This window comes from Botrytis porri (assembly GCF_014898465.1).
Source record: "Botrytis porri strain MUCL 3234 chromosome Unknown BPOR_011, whole genome shotgun sequence".
NCBI classification, from domain to species: Eukaryota; Fungi; Ascomycota; class Leotiomycetes; order Helotiales; family Sclerotiniaceae; genus Botrytis; species Botrytis porri.
In genome coordinates, this window is record NW_024066085.1 from 1309962 (window position 1) to 1337266 (window position 27305).

Consider the following 27305-nt stretch of genomic DNA (forward strand, 5'->3'; position numbering starts at 1 on the left):
TGAATAAGTGCCTTGCGGTAGAGAATGAGACCGTCGAGCTGATTCTGTTGAATGAATAATTAGTTACCGCATTCAAGATTTTGTGTGAAACTTGCCTCTTTCTGAAGTTCGATGGATTCCTCAGTGATGAGATCAAATTGACATGTTCCAGTCCATTCGTGACGGATTTTAAACTTTTCGGCGTCTCTTTCGATGATGCTAGGTACGTATTCCATTTGAGAGACTTCAGTCACAGCAGTGTAGTTAGCACTACAGATGGCTTCGACTGGATCAGCTAAGACTGCAGGAGGTGTATCAGAATGGATTGGAGAGTATGTTATTACTTCAGTGAGTTCTGGTTCTGTAAAAGCCACTGATAAGACCTCCTCCGCGGCTTTCTCGAGTGATTCGGTGTCTGTCGACTCCAGCGATGGGGGCAATTCCTTTGCAAGATGTCCGTCGACCACTTCGATACGATCAACTTCTGGCTTTCCGAGTGCCTTCTTGTTCTCTTCAACTTCCGGTTCGTTTCCAGGGACGAGCTCAAGAGCTGCATCTTTCCATAATGGAGAAGCAAGTTCAATCACCTTCTCAGGCTCGGCCTTACACTTGGTATTAGGCTCTTCGTCATAGAGCGACTCAAATATTGACGCCACTCTCCTCCTGAATTTATCGGAGTTCGAGATTTGAATGACGAGGGGGGGGGGCCTTGACATAATGGCTCCACGACCACATGGGGAGGTGGGAAGAGTGTCGATGAAGTTGAATTTGTTAGGAGAAGGAGGGGTGGTGGGCTCGGACATTGTTGATATAATTTCCGTTAAAAATGATATGGTGGCAGTGAATTGGTAGATGATCCAATGAACAAGCAATGAAGAATAATTGTTGTGTTTGTTAATAATATATAAATGTGCAAGGTAACATTGAGAGTTGGACTAGGCCTAGATAGAAGGGGATTAGATATGGATCATAGGATAAATTCAAGACAGTGTTTTTAATATAGCAAGCAACAAAAGGAAGATTATCAATACAAATACAACATGAAAGTAGGTGTTTGTGACCAACCTTAAGTTTGCAATCTGAAGCGAGGGAGCTGCAGAACGCAGGTATCCCTGAACTGCTGGCCAACAGAGGCCAAAGGCCAGTGGGAGTAACAAAACAACAAAAGATAAGCGGGTCAAACTCGAAGACTTAATAGCGCAGTACTAAGGATGAAAACGGTGAGGATGTAGGTATCTTGAAATGAGGTCTGGCAATAATTTTTCGGATTGAGTGTAGTAAAGTATGAATAAGGATAGATGCGCAAGTTGTTCTCCTGTGCCGAAGACTCCTGGGTGTTTAACTGTGGTTCTTACTTTTTCGAGACTCATGCCCTCGCAGGATAAGAGGCGGTCCTTATAAATAGAGGCTTGGGACATTTTTGAAAGGAGGGAATAGGGAGAGAAAGTGGGGTTGAAGAGAATCACTAGAATCCTGATTCACCCCGATCAACAGTGTGACTACATCCCCGCCAATTTGGCTGCGATTGTGTTGACAATGGTGACAGCAATATAAGCATAAACCCAAAGGACAACAGCAAGACATAAGTTCAAATTATTGGCGTTATCGAAAACTGTTTGGGAGACGATATATACAAAATGCTAGTGAATGATATGTAAAATAGTCATACAATAGTGTAACGAGGTTAAAATTTCAATAACAAGGCGTACTCATTCAAGTAAAAGCCCCGAGCCACTAGCATGACACCAGAAAGACTCTCCTTGTTTAAGCGACAATAGCGTCACAAAATTTCGACAGTAAAAAGATCCATAAAATTTTGCTACATCGCAGCCACAATGATTTTTTGTAGTATCAACCAAAAGCCTTCCAAATTATGGCTTTCCATATCTGAGGCTTCGACCCTTGTGGTGTTACTAAAAGTAAGGACAATGTGTCTTCAGAGGCGCGTACTCATCCGCACTAGCATTAGAGCGGAATATGGAGTACTAACATCCAATCAACCATCAATTGCCCGTCACCAGATCTCAATAACACTACCTAGGCACAAGGCTTCTCGAAAGCCATTGAGGTTTGCAATAATTACAAATGGCAACAACGGTAGCGGAGAACAACTGCTAAAGTGACTTTTGAACGAGATATTTCTTCTTCTCACCAGAGCTCAAAGCTTTATTAAATAACCAAATCAGACAGGTTATTTCGACATTGTAAGGTCTGCGTAGATCATACTGCGCTCCATTCCGAATTGCAAAGAAGAAACGTACCTCAATTGGGTGAATCCAAGCGGTCAGCTCAAGCAATTCATGATCGATGAATCTTTGAGGTGAATATCTGCGAAAATGTTGTCAAACTTCGAAAGAACGTGCAGATAGTTGAATTTTCTTGGCCACTTAAATGACAGCGCAAGTCAAATAGAGAAATCAAGTGTATAATTAAGATGACTGGATGGATAAAATTAACACGATGCGGCGGCGAGAAAAGATGGATGTGATTGTCGAAGACCACAGTCTTGTGTTTGAAACGAGTTACCAGCAAAAGCTACTAAGCGATATCCAGACATAGCAATAGCGAGAAATCACTTTATCGATACGCTCTCCATTGTTGTGGCATTGATAGAATAGTATTGAGAGGCAAAAGCATTCTATTGTCAAAAGTGAGTCTGAACCAGAGCGCTCACTCTTCACTTCGGAAGTGAAAAACTATTGATATTTGCAGAAGTAGACGACAACCAAGAAGTTGAACAAGATCCCTGCGGCAATCTCTTGAGTATTTCTGACATACAATCTTATCAAAAGGTGATCTCTGAACTTTATGTGTTGTTGTACCAGGAAAAAGTCGATTGGCTCGCAACTCTTGGTTTTCCATCGAGGTTGTAAGGATTGCTCTGTTAGATTAAGATTTACGATCTCAATGGGTCATGAATTCTTTGCTTGATAGTCCTGAGTGGATGCAAGATAGTATCGCGCAATTTTGCAGTTAACACTTATCTGTAGAGAAGTAAAGCTGAGGCACATTTCCAAGCTCGATCGTGCGTGCTGAGAGGAAAGAGCAGTATGTGAAATTAGCTCGTAGCAAGTGCTCCGAAAGGGACATCGGACTTTCGAACGAGAAACCAAACATGTCTTTCAAGATACGTTGTTGTGCAGTCAGATTATCTAGATCCTGGCGGGTCGGCTCAACTTACTTCCGGTTGATGCTCTCCAAAATCGTGCTTGGAGCACTAAGTAACTTCAGCAGTCAGGATCGCACTAGGGCCAATTCACTGATAAATATGCAGCACTTTATCTCCTCTCCAGTTGTTTTTGCAATGTAATTGCAACCAGTATTCCTGTGTGAAATTGCAGTCTTTTGCTTCCATGAGAAACGAGTCATTGCACACTTCTAGTTGAAGGATTCGGTTTCTAAAAGAACATCTTGGCATACAGCGGTAGCTCGAGGTTTCCAGACAAACAATAGAACTGACATAATTTCTGGAGATAAACCCTAATCTATGGATTGCGATACACACTGAGACATAACATGGGAAAGCTGCGCTGGTCCAATTTCGAAAAATGCAGAAAACTTACTAAATTGAATATAAGCAAAGTGTATGGCATATAACAGTAGAGAGAACCAGTAAGCTGAGTTGGTGTTGCTCCTAAGTACTCAGTTCCTTCCCCAAATCACCTTTTCCTTACCTTATATAATGTTGAATCTTAAATCTTCGCCTTCTCCTTCGGCAACCAGACACTCTGTGCATTACACCAATGTTTCAATCCCACCAATCCCCATGTCATTCCAATCCCGCTGTTCTTGAACCCCCCAAACGGTACTTTGGCGCTAAGATAAAAATGAGCATTCACCCACACACTTCCAGCCTGTAGTTCCCGAGCCATCTTCTCGGCTCTCTTCACATCTTTGCTCCAGACCGACGCCCCCAATCCTGTATTGGTATTATTAACTCTGTCTACAATATCCTCATCTGAGCCGCTCCATTTGAGAACCGGAAAAATAGGACCGAAAGGCTCGAGTTGCACGATTCTTTCGGTGTCGGGCGGGTTATCAATGATGGTTGGATTGACAAAATAACCTCTGCTCAGTGTGTCGTCCGTTTTAAAGCTGTCATTTGAACCTCCAAGGGCGACTTTAAGTCCATTCTTTTTGATGTCGTCGTAGAAAGTTTGAACCGTGTCCATTTGCGCTTTGCTTTGCAACGGGCCTACCCAACTTGTGGGATCACCCCCAGGTCCAACTTTTAGCTTGGGTATATAAGCTACGAGAGCTGACATGAACTCATCGTAAATGTCTGCATGGACGTACAGACGCTTTATGTCCATGCAAATCTGACCGGAGTTCAGCAATGCGAGATGAGCGACCTAATTCAAGTGTTGATTAGCTCCGTTCGAAGTGAGAAAATAGCACCACAAAGACCCAACTATTGTGATTTGCTCCGAGTACTTTGCATCTTGATCATTCGGAATGAAATATTTTGGGAGCTCAGCTGGTGGCCACCCCCTGAAGGCGGAAGGCAAAATTCAAACAAGAAACGGTCTGTATGACATACCTGAGGAACCACGTTTGCGATATCGACATCCTCACATATAATACACGAGTCATTCCCACCCAATTCTAAGGTAACTCGCTTCAAAGTTTTAGCACAACTCTCCATTACCTTTTTACCCGTTGCAATGCTCCCAGTAAATGCAATTTTGTCAATCCCAGGATGAATAGTACACATGGGTCCGAATTCGTGTCCACCACTCAAGGCCTGCACTACTCCCGGAGGAAAGAATTTGTTTGCCAATTCCACAATCTTGAGCCCACAATATGGCGTATCAGGACTGGGCTTCATGATAATTGCATTCCCAGCCCACACCGAGGGCACTAGCTTTCCCATCGCAAGCAGAATCGGATAGTTCCAAGGTACTATTCCACACGTCACTCCAATCGGTACATATCTCACACTTGCGACCATGGTATCGGTTTCTTCAACAACTTCTTCGGTAAGCAAGAGCTCTGTGGTTTCTCGAATCATGGCTAAACCACGAGCAAACTCATCATGGGCAAGGAATTTTGCCTTCCCTTGTTCCATGATAACTAGATCAACGAATTCCGATTCGTAGCTTGCAAATGCATCGGCGAAGGCGAGCATGATAGCGCGACGCTCTGTGATGGAGGTACGAGTCCAGAGCTTTTGAGCTTTCTTCGCTGCTCGCACAGCTTCATCGAGTTCCGTGATGGTGGAGAGTGGAACCTCAGGGTTGGCTTCACTGGTAGATGGATTGATGCCATGTCTACTTTGCGTCGTTTTGCACAATTTTCCATCGATTGTGTTTTGAAATGTCTGAAGTGCTGTTAGCTAAATAACTTGACATCAATTTTAACGATGGCCACATGAAATCTAATCTCACCACAAAATCCATCCTCTTCTCTGTATTATTTAACGCCATTTTCGATCCAAATAAAAAATCGGGCAGTTCAATTGGAGCTCAAATATCAAGCTCAATGCAAATGCGATCAACAAAAAACCATTACTCGAATGGAAAAGCTCACGATTAAACCCATTTGTGTGCTTATTACCCATCATTTGAGTCCGCTTTCATGCATCACCAAAAATTCCTTATCAGCTATTTCACAGCTGAACATTCCTTGTGGCATTTGGCGGTGAGACAGAGCAAGGTTGTAATTGGCCTCTGGCATTCCCCGCACATATGTGTACTCGGGTCAAGTTACCCACAATGAATACAACAGTACTAAAAGGTCATAAATCTGAGAACCGCTTATACGCGGAAGACTGCCACTAGACGAGATTTATCTCAAATCGCCCGTCTGTGGTACAATTGAAGCCTTTCAATGTAGCACCACTTGAGTTACAATGTGACTACTTCTCAGAGACTACCGACCGGGGCTTGAAACTATAAGACACACAAGCTTCACGGGCAATCGCTTCGCAATTGGTCTAATGTTCCTGTATTATTGCACCCAAATTCGTGAAGCTAAGTTCGATTCGATCCCGCCGAGGTATCTGCTCATCATCGTTATATTATAATCTTACATCGCCAACCCATATCAAAAAGCGCTACAACTCTGACGATCCTTTGCCCCCATTTATTCTACTCATACGAACACTACTGATTTTGGTGTTGGTCGTCTTCGTGATGCCCATGCCCCAAATAGAGTCCTCTTCGCTACTGAGACTCGTCGAATCACTCGTATCTCTATTTGTCCCTCTCCCTCCACTGAATTTACCTACATGCTTGGATATCCGCTTGCTATGTGGCTTGCCCCGCGGTTTTCCAAGTTCTAAATCGATCTCCTGCGGTTTCATATGATCTTGATGCTGTGATTGTTCATCCGAAGAAAAATCGTAAACATCGCTAGTCACCTTCTGCTTCCCCGTCGCAATCGTTGTTGTGACACCCGCATTTAAGGGAATATCATCTCTAAGTTTACAATCGTCGGCATCCTTCCCCAAGCTGGCCGTTCTCGAACCCCCCAAATTTGCGTTCTGGCTTTTTTGCTTAATGTATCCACCGCTTTTAGCATCTCCATAGCCACCCCAAGCTTTACTTGGGTTACTAAGACCTTTAGTCGAGCTACCAAAAAGCCTGGTGCGTGCAAAAAAGTTGCGAAAGAGCGGACGTAATGTAGCGACTGAGCAGGCCGTAATGCCGATGCCTGTCTCGACAGTTGACCAGATAGCTACATCGACGGTTGCGTAGAGAAAATCGGCCATGTTTGAAAGATCGTGAAGGTATGGAATGCGAACTATGGTTGCGGTAGAGGCACTGTATGATAATCATGTAAGTTTCATGCTGATCCTCCAGGATCCCAAGTGAAAGCAAGGCTGAGGATGGTAACATGAAGTGAGAAGCACGTACATAGCACCCATGGATAGAATAATTGCCACACTGATCTTATCTCTAGGTGTCATCTGGAGGTTCCACACCACCCATATCGGGATCAAACTCAAAATCCAGTCCGTGGCGCAGGTTATAGCGCTATATGCATATCCGGCATCGACTGGAACATTGGCATCTATACACTTTCCCGTTCCGTTCGTATACTTCGTCCAGAAATAGTTCGAGGGTTGACATTGAAAAATAAAGACAAGAAAGTAGAAGATGCCACCTATTTCACACAACACAAGAGTACCAAGAATGATGTAGCGATGCAGTGGTACGTTCGAAAGGCGGAGGAGGAAAACTGCAATAGAAAGCTTAAGAGCCATGTTGGAGACGACGTATACGGGTTCGCATAACCACCAATACTGATGAGATGTTAGAAAAGCTGAAAGAGAGAACAGTGCCATTTCAAAAGAGGCCCGACCAAGTGAGCGTAGGAGTCTTTGTTATGTGACTATTCTCAAAACGAAGAGGTCTCATGGTCCTCTTCGTGTTTGATGCCGAAGGCTTGATCTATTGGTAAGGGAAAGATCGGCCATATTATAATAAAGCAAGGACTAAGAGATTGGATTACCTTGAGACCGATTGGGACATGTTCTGTTGGAATGTCCCAAATATGTTTTCCACTTCCATAAGTTACAGCAGACAGGGCGAATGTAGAATATACCATAAAAAATGCCTGTTGAAAAATCAGTCAGCAAGCAAGACACCTCGTAGCCAATTTAAGCGTGTATAAGAATGAAAGAGAGAACTAACCCAAGCAACAACAGCAAGCGTATCATCCCAACCAAAACTTTTGATAACAACAGCTCGGCAATATGTTCGCATCCAAACGGACAGTGTAGTTAACACAATAAACAGTATCACGACTCCTTGAATTTGTGGCCCTCTATTCTCATGTGACCCCGCGCGTACCGATAACACCAAAGACTCCATTTTTCAGTTGACAGAAGCAATAACCAGTCGTGTTGAAATTGGCACTGGTAGCTGCTGGTATGACCTCCAAATATTTCCCCAATTTCTCCACGAACACAAGGACGGACTGGACGTCAAAACTCGAACCTTAATGAATGTGGGCAAAAGGCTAGTAGATAATGTGCGTCTGGCAAATCTAAACGAACCCCTCGATAGCACAGGACCCAGAGAACGAATTTTATTTGTGCAACCCTTCGATTGGGGGACCCACGACCACATTTGAAGCATTCATGATCCTTTCAACACAAGGAACCAGGTATGTAAATGAAGTTCAGGTATACTTCTAGATTCTCGGTCACTTTGCCCCAGAGTGGATTTGGGAAAGTAGATCTGCTATTGTACATGGAAAGACGGGAGAGCAAGGCGTGATCAAAGCGTTGAGAAGTCTACCATTTAATCATCGGAGACGTCCCAAACAGGAAGGCAATACCGTTCTTAGATTCTGTTGGCATCACTGTATAGTAACATTGGTAATACTTACTAGGTATCAGCACTGGATATGGAATTGACAATCTGATACGCTGATCCCAAGTCCTATGCAAATATATAGTGTGCTGCCAACGTGCTTGTCAAGGCTAGTCAAGGTTGTTCCACCTGTCAATAAGCTACTTGACTAGATGCTGAAATCATCAGCCACCATTTAGTGACGCTTTCGGAAGCTCATATGCGTGACTTCCAATTGTAATTGTATCCAAATGTAGGGATCAAGGTAGCTTACCAGGCTTAAGGTACAAGACTGACTGAACCGGGACCCAGATATAATAAGTTTTAACTTGAACTATCACAAATTTGTGAACGGAGTAATGATCATACCAAGCTTTGCCCGTCAAAATCAAAAGCTGGCTGGCGTGCTTGCTGGATCATATCAGTCGTTTTTCATAATCTTTGATGTAACACGAGTACCGATAGAGATGCTTACTTATCAAGCCACAGAATTACTGTTTTGATGCGACTGGCAAGCCCTCAGGCTTTCTGATAGAACGCAACTAGGCAAGAGATCAGCTTAGCTACTGTGCGCGGCAATTACTTTCTGCTTGGTTGATCGATTTCTGGGATTAGCCTTGCGAAAGTGCCGGAAGTGATTACCAATATCCTATAACACAGATGATAAATTATTCCGTCGCCCAAGGACCTCATTAGTCTGCCAGTGACTCACAGTGTCGAATAAGATTCGGGATTCTCTATAGGCGATGTGATGTGCAGTTTGTTGCGGTGAACCAATCGAACATCTGATGCTCTTGTCTGGAGTATTCTATCGACTCCATAGGCTCTTGGCCATTGTTTGGGTATCGCACGGTTGTTACCAGACGGGAGACGGGAGACCTACTGGGTGACAGCTGCCATGCCGCCACAATGCATCGTCGATGAGCTGATCTTTGTAATGTTGAGTCATATCGACTGGAAATTTGGAGCATAAGATGGAATGAAAATTTGCGTCGACCCCTACGAGTAAGTCTTAATTACATTTCAATTTTGCCCCTTGCGGATCGGGGTATTATCCGCTGTCCGGGTCCTATTTCCGATCTAATCCGCCTTTGTGAGTGGACATGGGTAATTACGAGATTTGGTTTGTTTCGTTTCTAGCTATCTTTGCCATCTGAAGATTTTACACACAGACTTGACGATTCTTGAGGCTGATGACAACGAAACCATCCCTTCTTTTGGGCTGAATGAGTCTCAGTTGCTTGAGCAGTAGAACTTTCAAATCCTAGGTATTGCTTTGATATCATCTCTTGAGTTATGAGAACTGATGCGAAAACTTTCCGAATCCAGTTGCAGTCTCAAAATGCCTAGCTTAGTCTCAAATGCCAACCTTGTAAGATTAGTTCAGCTAGTGAGAGAAAATCTGGAGACAGAGATTTCGCTTCTCTGTTGCAGTGAAAACAGGGGCTGATAGAACCACCAACAGATCTTATGTGCAAAGTAGAGGGGAAGCAGAAACGGGCAATTGTTCGTCTTTTTTTCCCGCTCCCTACATGATCGTCTGTTTGTAATTCGTCTGCTGTAGGCCGAGCAGCCGAGGTAACTCATTCATATCTCCCAATCAGAGTTCTTCATACATATCTTACATCGTATTATGTTTCACCCATTCTCGAGCCATTGCTGTCACGCTTCGGGAATAACTTCAATGAGGAAACTCGGAGGTATAATATAGCTCTTTCAACTGTGTGTCATAATCGAGGGATGAAGTCCGCATTAACACCTTACCTTACTTTTCAGGACCCATTCTTGAAGAATGTATATAAGTTAACCAACTGTTTGATACATTAGATATATTCCCTGGTTGCCATCCCATACGCTCTACAATCGGATATCTTTGCTCTTTGCCAAAGCTCCGAGAGAAAGCCTCGAGTACACGGCTCGCGGGGGCTTCAATACGCGTCTCCTCGGGCATTTGGGTCCCGGAACTCTGGCAGCATATACCATGACAATTCGACTGACTTCCAATCGCAGAGCTTCTAGAAAGATATCTCGATGTACTGTTCTGTCCCACGTCTACTTGAGACTTGGCGGAGGCCGGATGTGTCTTAATACGGCTTGGGGCCGCCTCCCCTTTTGATGAATGATAACTAGCAGACCCAATTAGCCCAACGTATTCCTACCCACTGAGAAGCTGACATGAAACTCCACCGAAATGGAAATTAAAATATAGCTTTCTCTCCTTGCAGATGCAAGCATCAACTTCCCGACCTCATGGTAACGGCCCTTCAATGTCAATCTTTCTCTATTTCCCAAACCGGAAGTGCGGACGGCGTTCGCCTAGCATCTCCCAAGTTGTCAAAGGCTCACGCTTCGTAGTATGTTGATACCCATTGGGTAGGTCGTAGGAGATCTATGCCATTTCTAGATTCGCATAATCCAGACCTGCCGTTAGGGAATGAATAGGAAATTGGTCTACCGGACGTTGCGGAAGTTAATAGAGAGAGAGCAGAAAAGTTCAAGCCTCTCATTCCAAATTGTGAATGGTAGAAAATTCAAGGGTCGGCTCAGCTCTGTATCCGTGAGCGGTATAAGTCACTATTGTACGCATAAACATCTAGTATTCAGTTATGACCCAGTACCTTCGCAATATCAGACCTAGGATACAAGTGGATTCCTTCGAGTAGCTTGGGACCATTCTTTCGGGAAGCGCAATTCTTAGCAGGCTTCTTAACTCTTTCAACAACATGATACTCTTGCGTCAATAATAGAGACTGCTCCTTGAGAATGTACTTGCGGACCATCAGGGTTTCCGGTCTGTATTTGCAATCCAAATTCTAGTTGAAACAAGAATAGAAACACGCCGACACATCATCCCCACTATTCTCTCGTGCCCTGGGTTACACAATTGATGTCCCTGAAAGACGGAACCAAAAATCATACTGCCATTGCGCTAGTCCTCCCTAACACAGGACGGCTCGAGTTGACTGGAGAGGAAAGAACAATATCCACTCTCAAATGGAAGTACACTTCCAGATCATATCATAACATGTGCTATTTCTGGGCATCATGTCAGAGCTTCGAATAATATCACATTTTGATCACAAGCATTCGAAGGAAGACTGCCCTCACAGTATCCAAATCAAGGACCCTGATATATCAAGCTATCGTCTAGTAAGCCAGCTTTTATACTATCGAATTCTTGGATTTGCTGTGCAGATTATGGCATGTCACCGCAGCATTAGTACCTTGATCTTTAGCCGGATTTACTTCAAGCTGAGACGTTATACAATCATGTAAACTTAAAGTTTCGCAGCCTATTAGATGACATGGACGGGAAGGTGAAGCAAAAGATATGTTCAAGTGCTCTCTGGAGGATATTTCCTTCAAGAGCTTGGTTCGACCACGGATTGAAGAGCATACATGAAGCATGCTAAATCTTGGAACTTTCATGTAGTTTCTTACACGGCATGCGCCCCTGCCGCGAAATTTCAGCAGTGGTTGAAATTCTCGTTACATCTTCCCCTAAGTGGAGAGTATCGAGATCGTAGTGCAATGACCATAGAAATCTGTTGAAAAGGAGGAGAGTATTACATTAAAAGTGGGATGTGAAGTAGGATGTGAACGGAGATGAGAGATTCACATTGCCGAAAACGAAAGATGCGTGTGCAGCAACCTGCGGTATATGCCACTCACAACATGGCAAGCTTACAAGCAAACACTTTGCCTTAATCATGAAGTTATTCTCACTGCCAGAATCGTGATATCCTCAGTATCAAGTCATATATCCTTCACACTCCAGATGATTGATCACCTTAGGCATGTTAATAGTTCTACATCCTCCATCCCCATTTCGATTCCATCCACAAATCCATTCATTTACATTCCCCTCACATCTCAAGCACTCGACTGCAAGTATCCCATCAACCTTTGCACCCCCATCAAGGCAATGCAGGACTAGAAGTTCATGTTCACACAATCTCAGTTTCGCCTCACTCTGAGGTTTCCTCATCTCTTTATGCTCTGTCTGAAAAGCGACGATTACATTAGGAATGGTTTCGCCTTGATTTATTGATCCAAAGACAAATGATATTCTTCAGTCAACTTAATTCGCATGATGTGATGATGTTCCACCAATTTTAATATAATGGATGTAACTGGTTAACGGGGCCCGTCATTCACATCACATATCACCCATATAATACCAATATGCACAAATAAGCGCAAGTCAACCATTCCATTGCTCAATATTATCTCAAAGAGCCATGGCTCCATCATACTCAGTCCCGCACACCAGAGACCCCATCTAACACCACCCACACAGAGCCAAAATGAACCCCAGAAAACTAACCCCCCGATGTGGTACTTTGCCTATCAAAACGCCTAGAACCAGATTCCCAGTGAAGGTGCAGAGTGCACGCATGTGTGATGTTCCACGCGAAACCCGTTCTATATCCGAATAAGTATCTGAAAAATCAAAGCAAGCACAATCGGGCATCAGATGCTCAAGTAGCAGGCAAGAATAGGAAGCTCTTATAGGTAGGTAGGTATCAAAAGTCACATTTGAACTTAGAGTATCGTCTGATATAGGGAGGATGGTGCCGGTACTGGTGGTACGCTACTGACAGTCCCTCCTTGAGATGTAGTAATCTTCTTCCCTTCGTCATATCTTCTATTCACTCTACATTATTTCCCCAACCTCTATTTCTCATCCAACTATCCAGCCATGTAATCCTCGCACAAACCTTACTCTTTGAGTTTTTAAATTCTTCAGAAGGATATATCCTTTGTATTTCTATTCCCTCCATTGTCACAAGTTTCACCTATCTCATACAGCAACCTCCAAATCGTCGGATCTAAGGTGAATGTAATTGTGAAGCATATGCCGTAGGCTCTAGTAAAAATGCAATTATACATACCTTGCTTGCGATCCATACATGTACTTTCTCCACGCATGCATGGAGATGTATGATGTCCTGTCTTATCACTACAATAAACCCACAATATCTATCGCAAAATCATTGGTCAACAGCAAAGTCCACACTCGAACTAGACTTAAACCATGTTCTAGAAAGCTGATATGCGTGTATTTTCTGATGTACATACAAGATCAAGGCTAGCCCGTACTACTTTGCTATCCTTCAGTAGCTGCCATTTTGATACATAGATACAAATGCTGTGGCATCAGCAAAGAAACTCCCCAGTCCAATCAATTTGCAAACATTTTGTAACATAATTTACATTGACGCATTCATCATCACACTGTTGAAGTTTACCCACCACCAATCTAAAAGTTGATCAACATGGCCCGGTATGCTGTGCTCGTTTATCCTCTTCTACCCCTTTTTCTTCCCCCTGATTTCTCCATTTGTCTTCGTTCTCTTTCTTCTCTCCTTCTCGCATTTTGTTCTTCTGCAATCTCTCTCTTTCTTCTTTCCTCATAAGCAGCAGCTCTAGCCTTCGCCGCCGCATCATCTGACTTTGCTCTTCTTTCTTTTGCCATATCAACAACACCTTTCTTGGCGCTCTGGAACCCATCCATTACATTTCCCAAACTGCCATCCAATGAAAATCTCTTTGTGGGAGTAGTCTCTCCCCCAGTTCCTGGAACCTCCCTCATTCTTAGGGTGCTTTGGGGTGTTGATAGGTTCTGGGTTGGGATAGGAGTCATATTTGCCCAAGATCGGAACTTAGGGTTGCGGAAAAGTGTGGCCTGGCCGAAGGAGAACGAGGAGGATACCAAGAACGACAATTGAACAGCAGCGGGCATGAATGACGTGAAGATCATAGAGAGGAGAGGCATACCCCATTGCATGGCAGTCACCATTCCGGGTGTGAGAGTACTGACACCGGTTTCTCCACCTTTCTGTTATGGCCTCAATTAGCTCGCCAATTCTTCATGGGCAGCGTTCGAGGGTGTGGGAATGAGCAGAAGATAATATAAAAACGTGAACTAACCTTCAAAACGTAATGCAAGATTCCACTTGTAGCCAATGGTAATAGGAAATAAGGATCCGGGATACTCAAATTGTAGAACCACAGAATTCCTCCGTCCAAGAGCCCCGGAACAGGTACATCAGACATTTGCCTCAACAATTTCCAAGTTCCGTATCCAATGAAAATCTGTACTGCCGGCACAAAACTTTTCCACATCGAAATCCCCGCGCGGTTATATATGCGCTGCAATTCTGCTCTATGCAACATCATCTCCGCTGTGTCGCCCTTCTTTTTCGCCTCCATCATCTGAGCCTGGACGGGAGCAGTAAACTCTTTGATTGTAGCCATTCGAGATGCATTCTCTGCCGCATCAAGGAACGGCTTCAACAAGATAATTCTCCAAGCGGCAGCCGCAAGACCGATAGATACCCACCAGGGGGTTCCGGCGAGGACGTGGATATGCTCCAACATCCATTCCATAACAGCTGTGGGACCCCATCCATAGTCGAGACCAAGAGAGTGGAGGTATCCAATGTGTTCGGGTGCGGAAAGGATATCAGCATTGATATCCGGGGTGACATCGAGCGGGGTAGGTCTGAACTCGGGTGTGGAGGTTTCGACTGAGGGGATTGGGGAATTCACAGGAGGTATGGCAGAGGGTGTGGTTGACGCGAAACGTATGGAGGTGGCATTTCGAAGCAAGGTATTGGATTTTGAGAGGGACGATCGAGTAATTGACTGCGAAAATAATGTGCTGTTGCCTTTATTCGAAAGATGTGTATTATTTCTAATGGGTCGATGTACATTTGAAGAGAACTTATAGAAATCAGTGAAGTTCCATTTGTGCTTAGTCCTGCTATGAGAAAAGCAAATACCTGTCTAATTCCATATGATTCGATTCGCCGTCTACCTAGGGCCACCGCCTGGTTCGAACACCTTAACCCTCTGCTGGGTATCATTTTATTATATGTGGATGGTGATGGCTATTTCTTCCCCTCGTCAGTCGAAGATTCAGTATCGCAAAAATTATTGATCGCGAAAACTCGCATAACTCTCTGCATAAAATGAATAACATTTTAGTGCATTCCAAGATAGTCTACCACTAATCTAGATACCTACCTAGGTACAACAACCACAACCACAGTACGGGATGATCCAAGAAATCTAATGTCTAGAAATTCACTCGAAGATTATAGATATGGGCTTGCTGTACATGAAATGATATATCCGCGTGGTAAATTTATGACTTTGTGGCACGTTGTGATATGGGCTACGGATAGATTGATGTACGACCAGTTTTCACCCAGTCCTCTTGATTGTTTCCCATAAACCGGCAACAATCACATCTATGTGTTGTTCGATCTCCTCAGCAGCTCTGCTAAGTTTGCTCGAGTTTGCTGTATCTCCTGATCTTGAGATGCTCTCTATACCCTGTTTGCTCTTCTTTCCAGAAAAGAGTTGGCCATAACTCCTAACGCCAGTATCTTGTATAAGTTTTGTGTGATCTTTCCTTCATTCCAAGCTTGTCAAGTCGTCCAAGCTACCTTCTCTGCTCTTGCGTTCAATTGGACTATCTATGACTTCAATCCCTGGGCCTACAGATCTTCGTGTGAGAGGGAAAACCTATGTAAATAAAGTAATTAGCAAAAACTTTCGAATACAATGAGATAATACACGATCTTTGAATTGCGAAGAACACAACTGTATATTGCGTACTGGACCCAAGGATAAGAAGAAGAATAAAACAGACTTACCTTTGTGTTACTCCATCCCAACCTGAATGCAGCTTCATGGGCAAATAGCTCTCCAAATCCCAGCATAAGTCCATTCACGAACGGCAAGACAAGATTGATCGCAGCACCTCGAAGTAATCCCCAAATTGTAGGAGGAGAGTAAAGAATCATCTGTGGAGAATCTGATGAAGGTGGTGAAGGAGAATTTTCATCTTCATTGCGAGAATATTGCTCTGAGTCGGAGGGTATCGTTATCCCGGATTCAACAAGAGTGTTGAGCTGTTCGTCTGAAGACATTTTTCGAAATGTCAAGTATCACTCCGGGTAGCACAAGATGTTCTCTGTCGTATGATCTCTTTATTGTAGGTATCGATATGTCTGATGTGCTGAAGAAACTAGGTGTTTGACAATGTTGTCGCTTCCTACGGTAATTTTGGTATCACGGAGCATGATAATCCAATGCCGACCGAAGCTTTGACGATTTTTCTTATAAATGTGGAAGAATTCAGCCCCGCCAAAAAAGAACGTCATCCCAAGCTGCCTCGTTGGTTTGTTTCTTTCTGTAACATTTCACCATCAAGCTACAAAATATTTTACACTTTCACAGGATAACTTGAAACTTCTTCAAAACCAGTCTACATTTTAGTCAATTATCTATTTCGAGGATCATCGCCTTCAAATACTACAAAACAATCATGGCAGACACCAGTAATCATGATGAGTTGATCTCTCAATTCTGCGAAATCACCAATGCTTCCCCATCAGAGGTACGATCATAGACACAGGAAAACCCCTCTAAAATCGTCATGTTTTATGACCATCGAGATTGATCTCATGTCGCTGACTCTCTTTGTTTCTTAAATTTTAGGCTCAACAATTTCTCTCCGCAAATCAATGGGACTATGCATCAGCTATGACAGAATTCTTCACTGCTCAAGAAGAAGGAAATGCAGGAGCCTCAGAACCAATCGATAGCAACGATCAAACCGAAACTCCAACACCGTATACGGGACCCCGAACACTCGATGGCAGACCTGCTCCCGATAATGGCAAGAAACCTGCAAAACCAACTGCCACAGCCGGTAGAGCTGGAGGACGTGGAGGCATCGCAACTCTTGGGTCACTAAATCAAGGATCATCGAGCCATGGGGATCGTATAAACAACGCCGACGACAGTGATCCAGATTATGAGCCAGATGAACAACCAAGAGATTTATTCGCTGGTGGAGAAAAGTCAGGATTAGCTGTTCAAGATCCCTCGAGAAAACCCGATGCGAGAAAGATTGTTGGTGATATTCTTAAGCAAGCTAAAGCGTAGGTTCCTCTTTTCAAAAGTCTGTAGACTACATCCTTACTTAACATATACAGAAATTCTTCAAGGGAGACTGGAGAACCTTCTACTCCAGCCGCAGCAACACCATCTCGATTCCGTGGCAGTGGTCAAACCCTCGGTGGCGATGATGCTCCTTCTCAAGTAATTCCCGATCCTCATCCTCCTGCTGCAGCTTCTTCCGAGCTTGTGACAAGAATTCTACACCTTTGGGAGGATGGTTTCAGTGTTGAAGACGGGCCACTTCGTCGATTCGATGACCCGGCAAACGCGCAAGACCTTCAGGCGATACAAAGTGGTCGTGCTCCTCTGCACTTGATGAATGTTAGACATCTCCAACCCGTTGATGTTCAGTTGCACAAACACGATGGACCTTACAAAGCTCCCCCCAAGGTCTACAAGCCATTTGGTGGCTCAGGCCAGAGACTTGGTAGCCCTACACCTGGCGGCTCCAGCACTCCGCCGGCATCCACCCCAGCGCCTGCACCTACTGCCACCTCGACGGCGACCCCAGAAGTTCAGGTTGATGAATCGCAACCAACACTCACTCTCAGACTTCAGTTGGCAAACGGAACTCGTCTTCCAGCTCGATTCAACACTACGCAAACTGTAGGCGATGTATATGACTTCATCGCAAGAGCAAATTCCGGTAGCAACGAGCGCGCTTGGGTACTTGCAACCACTTTCCCAAACAAAGAGCATACCGAAAAGAGTCAGGTCTTGGGTGAAATGCCAGAATTCAAGAGAGGCGGTACAGCCGTGCAGAAATGGGTTTAGTGGGAGTGTAGATGGATTTGACAGGAGCGTTTTAGAGATTCGCGAACATGCAGAATCAATTATGATGAAGCTTTTACTTGCTGGCTACGGCCAGAAGGCGTTTAAGGAAGTCCGGGAGCACATAGCATTTTTTTTTAGGCATAGATAGGTGATTCGTCAAACCGCAATGCTAGACGGAAAGATATAGCGTTCTCAAGGTTCCCCATGTGAATATCATTAATATTGAGTGAGGTTTCATAAGTAGAGTCTACGGCTACCGCAGAATTGACATTATTGTACTTAGTTGCCCATCGTGGTACCTACCTCGAATGCATAGATGCACGCTTCGCCATTTTAGCATGTGCAATTTTTTATTTTTTTGAGATGTCGGCTATAGCAAGTCAAATGAAACAATAATAGCCTGTAGATCTCTCCACTTCACATTGGTCTCGACTCTGGAGTTATCGATATCGAATCAAGCCGAACCAAGATTCAGTGTCAAACTCGTAATCGATGAAGAATTTCAAGAAATGGAGAGGACAGAGAAAAGTGGAGATTGAGACCCTCTCCGAATGCACCATCTGCAAGCCAACGCACTGATCGACACATTAATACGGGCCGAGAAGAGAAGGGCTTTCGATCGAACCCCCAACATTGGGGGTGGGTGGATGGGTGGATGGGTGAGAACTGAGGAAGGGATGTGTTTGGGAGGGAGGTTGGAATTTGAGAGTTTGGGAGTTTGGGAGTTTGGGAGGTGTAGGGGGGAAAGGGAGGGGGGTGGGGGGAGTGCAGTGTATGGTGAGGGTTTTGATGGATGGTTGGAGGCTGGATGATACGGGTATAGGTATGGGTATGGGTATGGGTACGGGTACGGGTACGGGTACGGGTACGGTGTACAGAGAGAGGACTAGGTAGGCAGTTAGTTGTCTTGAGAGAAGGGAGAGGGAAGAAAAAGCGAGACGAAGAAAGCAAAAGATACAGAGGATCAACGAAATGGTATAATCAATTCGTATTGCAGGTACTAGACCGGTTGGGGTCGAACAAACGTTCATGTGCTCGCTTGGCTTGAGCCATACAGTGATAAGTAGCTGGGAACTATTAAGTGAGTACTGACTGTAGATGACTGGGCATGGATTGATGGCTTTTGCTGGAAGGACTTTTAGTTGGATATGCGATCTTCAATCTAGTGGCCCAAGATTTTGGTTTGTGCAGGGAATGTTGATTGAATGATTGAATGATTGATTGAGTGTCGAATGGTTGATATATTATATATTGGATTGTTATTAAATATCTATCTATCAGACTTTATGTGAAAGTTAATTTTACTTTGCAAAGGTTAGGTACATTAGGTACTTGTAAGTAATCTCGTTGCTTATCTATTTTCCCCCCCCCCATGTCTTTCCTCTGCTGGGAGAGTCAGGGGGTGCGAGAGAGATAAGGAATTGCAGGGCCAGCTTGCCTTTTCCCCGTTTCAAGGGCCGGAGAGGCAGTTTAGCTGATTAAGGTACGGAGGGGACGGAGGGTACGAACGAATCACGGTGACGGGGAATTTCAGTGAAACATTTTGATTATTTACGATTCGGCCCCTGGACACGTTCATGGATCTGGACTGGATCTAGAGATGACTTTAACTGGACGTTCACTCAATGCCAAGGCTCAAGGGATTGGGGATTGGATTCTAATGACTCTGTGTCTTGTAGCGTCTCGACCTATCATGATTCATTGTGTTGGGAAAGTAAGTATACACTCCTGTGTGGGAATTAGGGTAGGGGTCTCTGTCAAAAACACCATTGACTTTGAATAAGGTTAGCTAGGGAATGGGACATCTTCTCCTACTTGATGTATGTTATGTAGTGAGACGGGAGCGAGACGGGAGGTGAGGTTCATACCGTCGTTATGAGGAGAGAATGGGATTGAATTGGATCTTGATGTATGATGTATGATGTATGATGATACAACAACAATAATGCTACTCTACTCGTCAATACCCAGTTCCTCTCTCCTCTCAACAAATATCCCGTGTCAAACAAACACATTTATTCTCAGAATGGGGGACAACCCATCTAGCCACTAGACCTCTCTGAGGACCTTTTAGTATGCGCATACCTAGTACCCGTGGACATCCCTAGTATCCATATGACGTAGTGATCAAGAACCCGACCTCCGCCAAGAAGGAGACGAACGGGCAAAAGAAAAGAAACGAAAGAAACGAAAGAAACGAAAGAAAAGAAAGAAAAAAAAAAACTTCACTGGATTCGGGAATCGGGACTGAGTCTAAACCAATCAAGAGAAGTAAGAAATGGATATTTATGGAAACGCCCCGATTGAGTATATGGTGGCATATGGGTTTGTGATGAGATCTTCCTATCAAATTTCCATAGAGATACCTGGGTAGGTAAGGAGGGTAGATAGATACTATGTATGTATGTGGTACTATGTATGTACTATGTATGTTTAAAGGTAAATCATAAATTTCCGATGTTCTGTTTCCATCTCGGTTCCTTTCTCCGTTCAGACCTATCCATCTTCATTTTCATCTCCATCTTCACATTCAATTACTTAATCATTCAATCCCTTCCCTTCCCTTCCCTCCTCCATTCGTTTACGTCCTCCACCTCTCTTCTCCACTGTCAACAAATCGCTCTCCACTATCAATGTCAGTTTCACGCTCACTTCCATCGTCGTCATCATCATCTCGTCACTCTCGCTTTGGTCCCTTTTCTTGTTTCTCTCCCTTCCGCCTTCGTACATACATTCCCATTTCTTTTTCCAATCCCCACATATTCTTCACAACCTCCTATCGCCTCGTCGAGAACGTAACGATCTCCAACCAAATTTGTTCAGATCGGCCTTGGGACAAACCGTCTCGCATCACTTTCGACTTGCTCGACTCCTGTTAATCTACCAACGCGGATTGCTATCCCTGGATTAGAGTCACCTTTATCACGTCAAGACTCCTCACTGATCTATTCTTGATCAAATACCCTTATCACGTCAAGATCCCTCACTGATCTATTCTTGATCAGATACCCTTATCCTCAATGAGATCGTGGGGTTGATCTTGGGCCCAGTTTTGTAAACAGATCTACCCCATAATACAACTTTTGGGAAATCCGTCCAACGTTTGTTCCACTTCAAATAGAAATCCCGACATCATGTCGACGCCAATTCAAGAAAAGGAACAGTTTTCGTTTCCTGCATTTCCAGCCGATCCTCGCCATACTCACCATCAGGAACCTTTTCGCCAGGAACGTCGCTCGTCTGATGAAGATGGGACTTTGGGAGATGAACATCCATACGAATACCATCATGACCATCATGACCATCAAGATCAACATGTTGACAACAATCATTTGAGAGTTGCCACGAGTTTTTCCCATGACCCGGAATATCTAAGCAAGAGAGATCAATCGCCTTTGTCTGCTGCTGCACAACGAGAGCAGTCACGGCGACTTGACGATGACCTTGAGATGCTGCGAGTGGAACGTGTGATATCGAATGAAGAAAAGGGTGATGGCAGCAGTATGGGGAGATCAATGAGGTCAAGATCTAGGGGGCCTAATAGAGAACCTATTGATGATTTCGACGTTGATACTACCCCTATACACGAAAAGACTAAAATATATAGACCACCAGCACATCCGGCTACAGCACTTGCGAAATTCTTCAAGAAGGTTCACGGCTCTAGCGTCTTGGTTCGATACTTCGTCTATATCACGCCGTTGACGTTGCTACTTTTAATCCCCGTTTTGTTTGGACTCTTTCTTTTTAAAAGGGCCACGGTTGGAGGTGTTAAACTTTTCTGGTTTGGTATCTGGTTGGAAATTGTTTGGTTGACATTATGGCTTGCAAGAGTGAGTGATCAAACGATACTCTGCAAATCAAAACCTCGCTAATTACCCCTGAATAGATTATTGCCAAATGCATTCCTTATCCAATGGGTCTCGTTTCTAGCTTATTTACAAATAATAACAAGAAATGGAGGGATCTAGGCAAGTCACTAGAGGTACCGGCGACTTTGTTCTTCTGGTGGCTGGCTGTTGAGATTTCTTTTCTCCCAACCATGAAGAACCACCATCTTAATGGAGACAAGGCTACTCGCAGTTGGGAAATTACCTGCAACAAGATCATTGTATCTGTGCTTGTCGGAGCCACCTTAAACTTCGTCGAGAAAATCATCATTCAACTCATTGCCATCAGTTTTCACTTGCGAACATACGCCGATAGAATCGAGATCAACAAATTTCAAATCCAGAGTTTGGTAAAGTTGTACAAATATTCCAAGGAAAAGATTCTTGAAAAGGATGAGGATTTTGAGGACCGTAGTGGGAACGCAGGTGTTAGATCGGGGGCTCGTACTCCAATGGCTTATGTCAACAAGGCTCAGAAAAATGCAAAGAATGTCTTCACCAAGGTTGGAGATGTAGCTGGCAAAGTAGCTGGAGACTTTACGGGAAGAGCTGTCACATCAAGTACTCATCCACATCAAGTGTAAGAATCCCCGTGGCTATAAAGTTTCATGAAGCTAATTGTACATTCTAGAATTCTTCAACTCCTTAACACGACGACCGGATCTCAAGTACTTGCTCGAAGACTTTACCGAACCTTTGTGCACGACGATATGGAAACTATCTTGGCGGAAGATCTAACACTAGCTTTTGATAACGAAGAAGAAGCCGAGGCAGCATTTACCATGTTCGATAAAGATTTGAACGGTGATATCTCGATGGAGGAACTCGAAACTGTTTGTGTTGAAATTGGACGAGAACGAAAAGCAATCACTGCTTCCCTCAAGGATCTGGACTCGGTTGTCAGTAAACTCGATGATATTCTTTTGTTCATCGTTGTAGTCATTACCATTTTGGTCTTCATCTCTTTGATTTCCACTTCTGCATCTGGTGTCTTGACATCAGCTGGTTCGACTGTCTTGGCTCTCTCTTGGTTGTTCACCGCAACTGCTCAAGAGTTTCTGCAATCCATCATCTTCGTTTTCGTCAAGCATCCTTTCGATGTTGGTGACCGAGTTACGATCTACGGAAATACTGGATCCAAGTTACAAGGAGATGATTACTTCGTGAAAGAAATTTCCCTTCTCTTTACCGAATTTAAAAAGATGGAAGGTCATGTTGTCCAAGCCCCAAATAGTTATCTCAACACTCTCTTTATCCTAAATCAGCGTCGTTCAGGAGGTCTCGCCGAAGCTGTTCCCATCACAGTCAAATTCGGTACATCCATCGAACAACTCGAGCAACTCCGCGAAGAACTCGTCAAGTTCGTCAACTCCGAAAAGCGCGAGTACCAAGGCAAGATCATCACCGAAGTAACAACCATCTACGAAAACTACTCCATCACCTTCAACGTCGTCTTTTTCTACAAATCCAGTTGGCAAAATGAATTATTGCGTCTCCAACGTCGTAACAAATTTATCATCGCCATGATTTGCGCAATGGAAGATATAGGCATCCAAGGTCCACGCCAACGTCTCGCAGGTTTCACACAAGAAAACCCCGTTTTCCTCAATGGTGCCTATCCACCTCCCTACAACCCCAACCCCGACCCCTCAGACTTAGGCTCCGGACCCGGTCCCCGCTCGGGATCTCTCGCCCGCGATAACCCACACATGGGCGAATACGAACCTCAAACCGGAGCCCAGCACGCCCCCGGCGTGAATCCGCACCCCTCCATCCTCCGCCGCCGCACCTCGGGCTCCCAATCCAACGCCCGTCGCCGCGGCGAATCCCTCTCCGCGATGAACAAACGCGTCGACTTCTCCCTCGGCATGCAAGGCATGTCTTCCGGCATGGACCTCGGCGATGTCTTCGACGAAAAACCACGCGTGCGCATCCCCGACGTAACATTCACCTCTCCCTCTCCCGGCCCACACTCCCGACCCAGTCGCGAAAACCCATCCCGCGAAGGCCACTCGCGGGACCGCGAAGAGAGTCTCGCCCGCCAATCGACGCGGGAATCCCGGGACTCTCAACTCGCTAAAGTGACATCGGCGAATAGCACGCGTACCCATCGTAATCGATTTTTCTCGCGCGGTAGAGGGAAGTTTTCGGGTGGTGGCGGCCCAGTAGATGAAGATGGGACGAGTTTGGATGAGTTGGAAGCCGGGTTGCATTCGCAGGGGAGAGATATACATAGTAGTGAATTGAGAGATATACCCGAAACGTCGGGATACTCGACTGCGAACCCGAGTCCGGGGGGAAGGATTGATCCGCGCTCGGGCGTGGTGAGTTCGCAGGCGGTGCAGAGTGATGGGGGAAGAGAGAGGGGGGAGTTACCGTCAGTAGGGAAGATTGGGGGACCGCCTCGAAGGGCTTTTACGGGGATTTAGATGAGATGAGATAGGAGAAAGGGAAGGGAGAAGAGGAGGATTGTGTATAGATATAGCGAAGCGAAGAGAACGGAGAAAAGTGGAATTCATGACATTTAGCGGGTGCGTGCATAGCATAGCATAGCATATAGAAGAAAGGTGGTACTGGATTACGAGCAAGCGAACCTCGAGCATAGATAGCGAGGAACGATTAGAGGGGTATAGAAGGAAGAAATTCCACAAACGAGTGAACTCTATTATGACGGATGGATGGATGTATTAGATGATTTTAGAATTAGCATTGCCATTTGTGTTGGTATTTGCACGGCATGATAGACGATAAAGAGGACACTTAGTTCAGGAACAGGTAAACAGTTACCTCATACCTACAGAACTTAAAAGTAATGAATTAGCTTAATTTTCACCAGTATCATATCTTCACTTCACTCATATGGCATGACACCCGATGAACGAATACAATTTCACTTCTCAAAGCATCCGGATAATGCAAACAAATCAAGATCAAAATGCCACAGTAAAATCAATAGAAAAACCCTTTGCATCTTTGAAATCTTCGTAATAAACCCAACTACTAGAATATACACAATCCTAACAAATACACTCAACGAATTCCATTCCCAGCCGATATGCTCTCGCCTCCCCTCTACTCCTCAACTACACTAACCCACCACACCATGCGCATTCGCAAAGAAACACGAATAAACCAATCCCCATTCTCTCAAAGTAGAAGATAACACACTCAAGAAAATGTAAAACCCGAAACCAGACAGACAGACAAATCATCTCAATCGCATAGTGACTTAACATCCATCGAAAACACCCTGTCAACACCTAATTTTACCGCATCGAAAAAAACAAGCGGAAATAAAATCAAAGCCAATTTTGTCTGATCATGATTCTCGTCTCTCATAATACGTGCTCAACCAACCAGCCAGCCAACAACCCAATCCTGTCTCGATGTCTATGGCCTAAAAGTCCCAGAAATCACCACCAGTAGCCTTTTGATTTTGGGCTTTGCCGGGGCGACCGTTGCGGAATTTGCTTCCTACACCATTGAGACCACCTGCTTCCTCTCCATCAGAATCATCTCCGAAACCCCATCTTCTGCCTGCACCTTTGCTACCGCCCATTCCATCACCCATTGTCTTAATACCAGTATTTTGCTGGTTGCGCTTAGAAGCCGTGTTGATTTCAGACAGTGGTTCCTTGGTAGAATTGGAGCGACTTGGGGAAGAAGGATCATTCTCCTTTCTGGCATTCTTCTCAATAGGTGATTCATCGTATGTATCCCAGTTAGCATCCATCATCTTCACAGCCTTGGCCCTATCTCCTGCCATGTGAGCAGGAGCCTGTCCAGTTACTGGCGATTCATCAGCCATGCTGAAATGATCAAAGTCCTTGGTTCTGTCCTTGGCATTTGCAAGACCTGTAGTTTGTTTCTTTGAGACTGGTGTATCACCTCCATTCTCACCAAATAGAATGTCTTTGTAGAGTCCAAGTCCATTGTTGTGTCCTTGTCCGCGAGGGTTTCCTACGATACGGCGATCCTTTTGAGGGGTGGCATCGTCTTGAAACTCAAAATGAGGCTGGGCATCTTTGCGAGGCTTTTCGGTTTTCTTGAATCTGACGGGACTATCTAAGACTTCATCATCACTGTTACCCCAATGACGAACTTCAGCTGCGCGAGGAACTTTAGTAGGAACAACCTTTTGTGGTGTTTGGAAATCATCAAAGCCCCATTGACTTTGATGTTGACCCTTGCTACCCTTGCCAGTTGGCGGTCGACTGGTTTCCTCTTCATCGGTGGCATCAGCGATATCGAAGTGTTCATACCTAGCTGGATTCGGGCGATACATGGGGTCCTTGGACTTCTCACGGATAGGGCTACCTGGTGTGTTTTCATTCTCATTGGCATCGAATAGTCGAGATGGTGCAAATTTCTTGTAAGCGCCGGCTTTGGAAGGAGAAGGGCCATCGTCTATAGTCGAGGAATTCTTGTTAACAAAAAGATCATCATAGTCCCGGGGTTTTGGCTTTGCGGATACACTGGCTGGGACTTCGGCCGGCCGGGAATGTGATCCGGTATCTTCACGGGGAGCAAACAAGGAAAGACTTGCGTGCGGGTCGCGCAATACATTGTTGGAGTTACCTCTGGCACGAGCGAGCGGATCCACGTTCGAAGAAGCATCTAACGTACCAGTATTTTTGACGCTTGATGCGATGAGTTTTATCTGATCCTTTCCATCCCGGATTGGCCAATTTCGTCCAGTCTTTCCGATAACATCAATCAACTTCAGAAGTGATCCCTGGTCCCAGTTTTGTCGAATTTGTTGGATCTTTCCGTTGGCATCGAAACTTACGATATGGATCTGCCATGATTAGTATGCGGGATATAGAAAAGATACAGTACAAACTTACGATAGGAAAGGTGACTGTGCGATCAGCGAGAAAGTTATCATCCAGTCCAGGTAAATAGGATCCTCCGGATGTTTTGAACTCAATGGTTGTGTGGATTTCTGCGGCGATGGAAGAGGGTCCTTCTACAGTATTTAGGAAGGTTTCCTCTTTCTTCTCGAGTTGATGGTTCTGTCCATTTAAATGCTTGACAACATTAGAAGCTCCATGAACAGTGACCAGAGTTGTAATGAAATGAAGGGAAGCATCAGCTGCGAGTAAGGAGGGGTTTGGGGAAGCTAGAAACTGCTTATAGGCAGACTGTAGTGACATTTTTGAAATTGCGATGGTTTCTATGAGATACACAACAGATGCAGGTTGATGTGAAGAAGAGAGTCCTGGTCGACTATGGGAGACGGAGATGTCTCAGATTACGTGAACTTCAATGAAATTCGGTACCGTATTGTTGTTGATAAATTATGGATATGAGGAGAGGATTTTGTGATGGAAGAGGAGAGGAGGAAGAGGAAGGAAGATGGATGGATGGATGGATAATTGTA

General features: G+C 44.6%; 8 protein-coding genes across 8 annotated transcripts; 2 read left to right on the forward strand and 6 right to left on the reverse strand.

Moving 5' to 3' along the window:
* Window positions 1–59: 59 nt before the first annotated feature.
* On the reverse strand, window positions 60–782 carry EAF01_008431 (uncharacterized protein; the record flags this gene model as incomplete). Its single annotated transcript, XM_038916687.1, has 1 exon — window positions 60–782. The coding sequence occupies one exon, from the start codon at window positions 780–782 to the stop codon at window positions 60–62; it is 723 nt and encodes a 240-aa protein (XP_038768049.1).
* A 2521-nt stretch (window positions 783–3303) lies between these two features.
* On the reverse strand, window positions 3304–5529 carry EAF01_008432 (uncharacterized protein). Its single transcript, XM_038916688.1, has 4 exons — window positions 5367–5529; window positions 4520–5299; window positions 3654–4331; window positions 3304–3541 (listed from the first exon to the last, which is right to left on the reverse strand). Exons 1-3 carry the CDS (start codon window positions 5403–5405, stop codon window positions 3672–3674), a joined length of 1479 nt encoding a protein of 492 aa, XP_038768050.1. The 5' UTR covers window positions 5406–5529; the 3' UTR covers window positions 3304–3541; window positions 3654–3671.
* Window positions 5530–6034: 505 nt separating this feature from the next.
* On the reverse strand, window positions 6035–7796 carry EAF01_008433 (uncharacterized protein; the record flags this gene model as incomplete). Its single annotated transcript, XM_038916689.1, has 4 exons — window positions 6035–6743; window positions 6837–7225; window positions 7435–7539; window positions 7617–7796. 4 exons carry the CDS (start codon window positions 7794–7796, stop codon window positions 6035–6037), a joined length of 1383 nt encoding a protein of 460 aa, XP_038768051.1.
* A 5785-nt stretch (window positions 7797–13581) lies between these two features.
* EAF01_008434 (uncharacterized protein) lies at window positions 13582–15151 on the reverse strand (the record flags this gene model as incomplete). The annotated part of the gene is made up of 3 exons (XM_038916690.1): window positions 13582–14121; window positions 14214–15008; window positions 15068–15151. 3 exons carry the CDS (start codon window positions 15149–15151, stop codon window positions 13582–13584), a joined length of 1419 nt encoding a protein of 472 aa, XP_038768052.1.
* Window positions 15152–15491: 340 nt separating this feature from the next.
* EAF01_008435 (uncharacterized protein) lies at window positions 15492–16222 on the reverse strand (the record flags this gene model as incomplete). The annotated part of the gene is made up of 3 exons (XM_038916691.1): window positions 15492–15676; window positions 15737–15815; window positions 15947–16222. 3 exons carry the CDS (start codon window positions 16220–16222, stop codon window positions 15492–15494), a joined length of 540 nt encoding a protein of 179 aa, XP_038768053.1.
* Window positions 16223–16620: 398 nt separating this feature from the next.
* On the forward strand, window positions 16621–18032 carry EAF01_008436 (uncharacterized protein; the record flags this gene model as incomplete). The annotated part of the gene is made up of 3 exons (XM_038916692.1): window positions 16621–16692; window positions 16794–17239; window positions 17294–18032. 3 exons carry the CDS (start codon window positions 16621–16623, stop codon window positions 18030–18032), a joined length of 1257 nt encoding a protein of 418 aa, XP_038768054.1.
* Window positions 18033–21166: 3134 nt separating this feature from the next.
* On the forward strand, window positions 21167–24351 carry EAF01_008437 (uncharacterized protein; the record flags this gene model as incomplete). The annotated part of the gene is made up of 3 exons (XM_038916693.1): window positions 21167–21865; window positions 21922–22502; window positions 22554–24351. The coding sequence occupies 3 exons, from the start codon at window positions 21167–21169 to the stop codon at window positions 24349–24351; spliced, it is 3078 nt and encodes a 1025-aa protein (XP_038768055.1).
* A 968-nt stretch (window positions 24352–25319) lies between these two features.
* Window positions 25320–27078, reverse strand: EAF01_008438 (uncharacterized protein; the record flags this gene model as incomplete). Its single annotated transcript, XM_038916694.1, has 2 exons — window positions 25320–26720; window positions 26770–27078. 2 exons carry the CDS (start codon window positions 27076–27078, stop codon window positions 25320–25322), a joined length of 1710 nt encoding a protein of 569 aa, XP_038768056.1.
* Between the last annotated feature and the right edge of the window lie 227 nt (window positions 27079–27305).

Coding starts and splice junctions, on each gene's coding strand:
- EAF01_008432 (XM_038916688.1), bottom strand. CDS start 5,405: ATGGCGTTAAATAATACAGAGAAGAGGATGGATTTTGTG. Junction 5,300..5,366: donor AGAAGAGGATGGATTTTGTG/GTGAGATTAGAT, acceptor ACAGCACTTCAG/ACATTTCAAAACACAATCGA. Junction 4,332..4,519: donor TCGCAAACGTGGTTCCTCAG/GTATGTCATACA, acceptor CACTTGAATTAG/GTCGCTCATCTCGCATTGCT.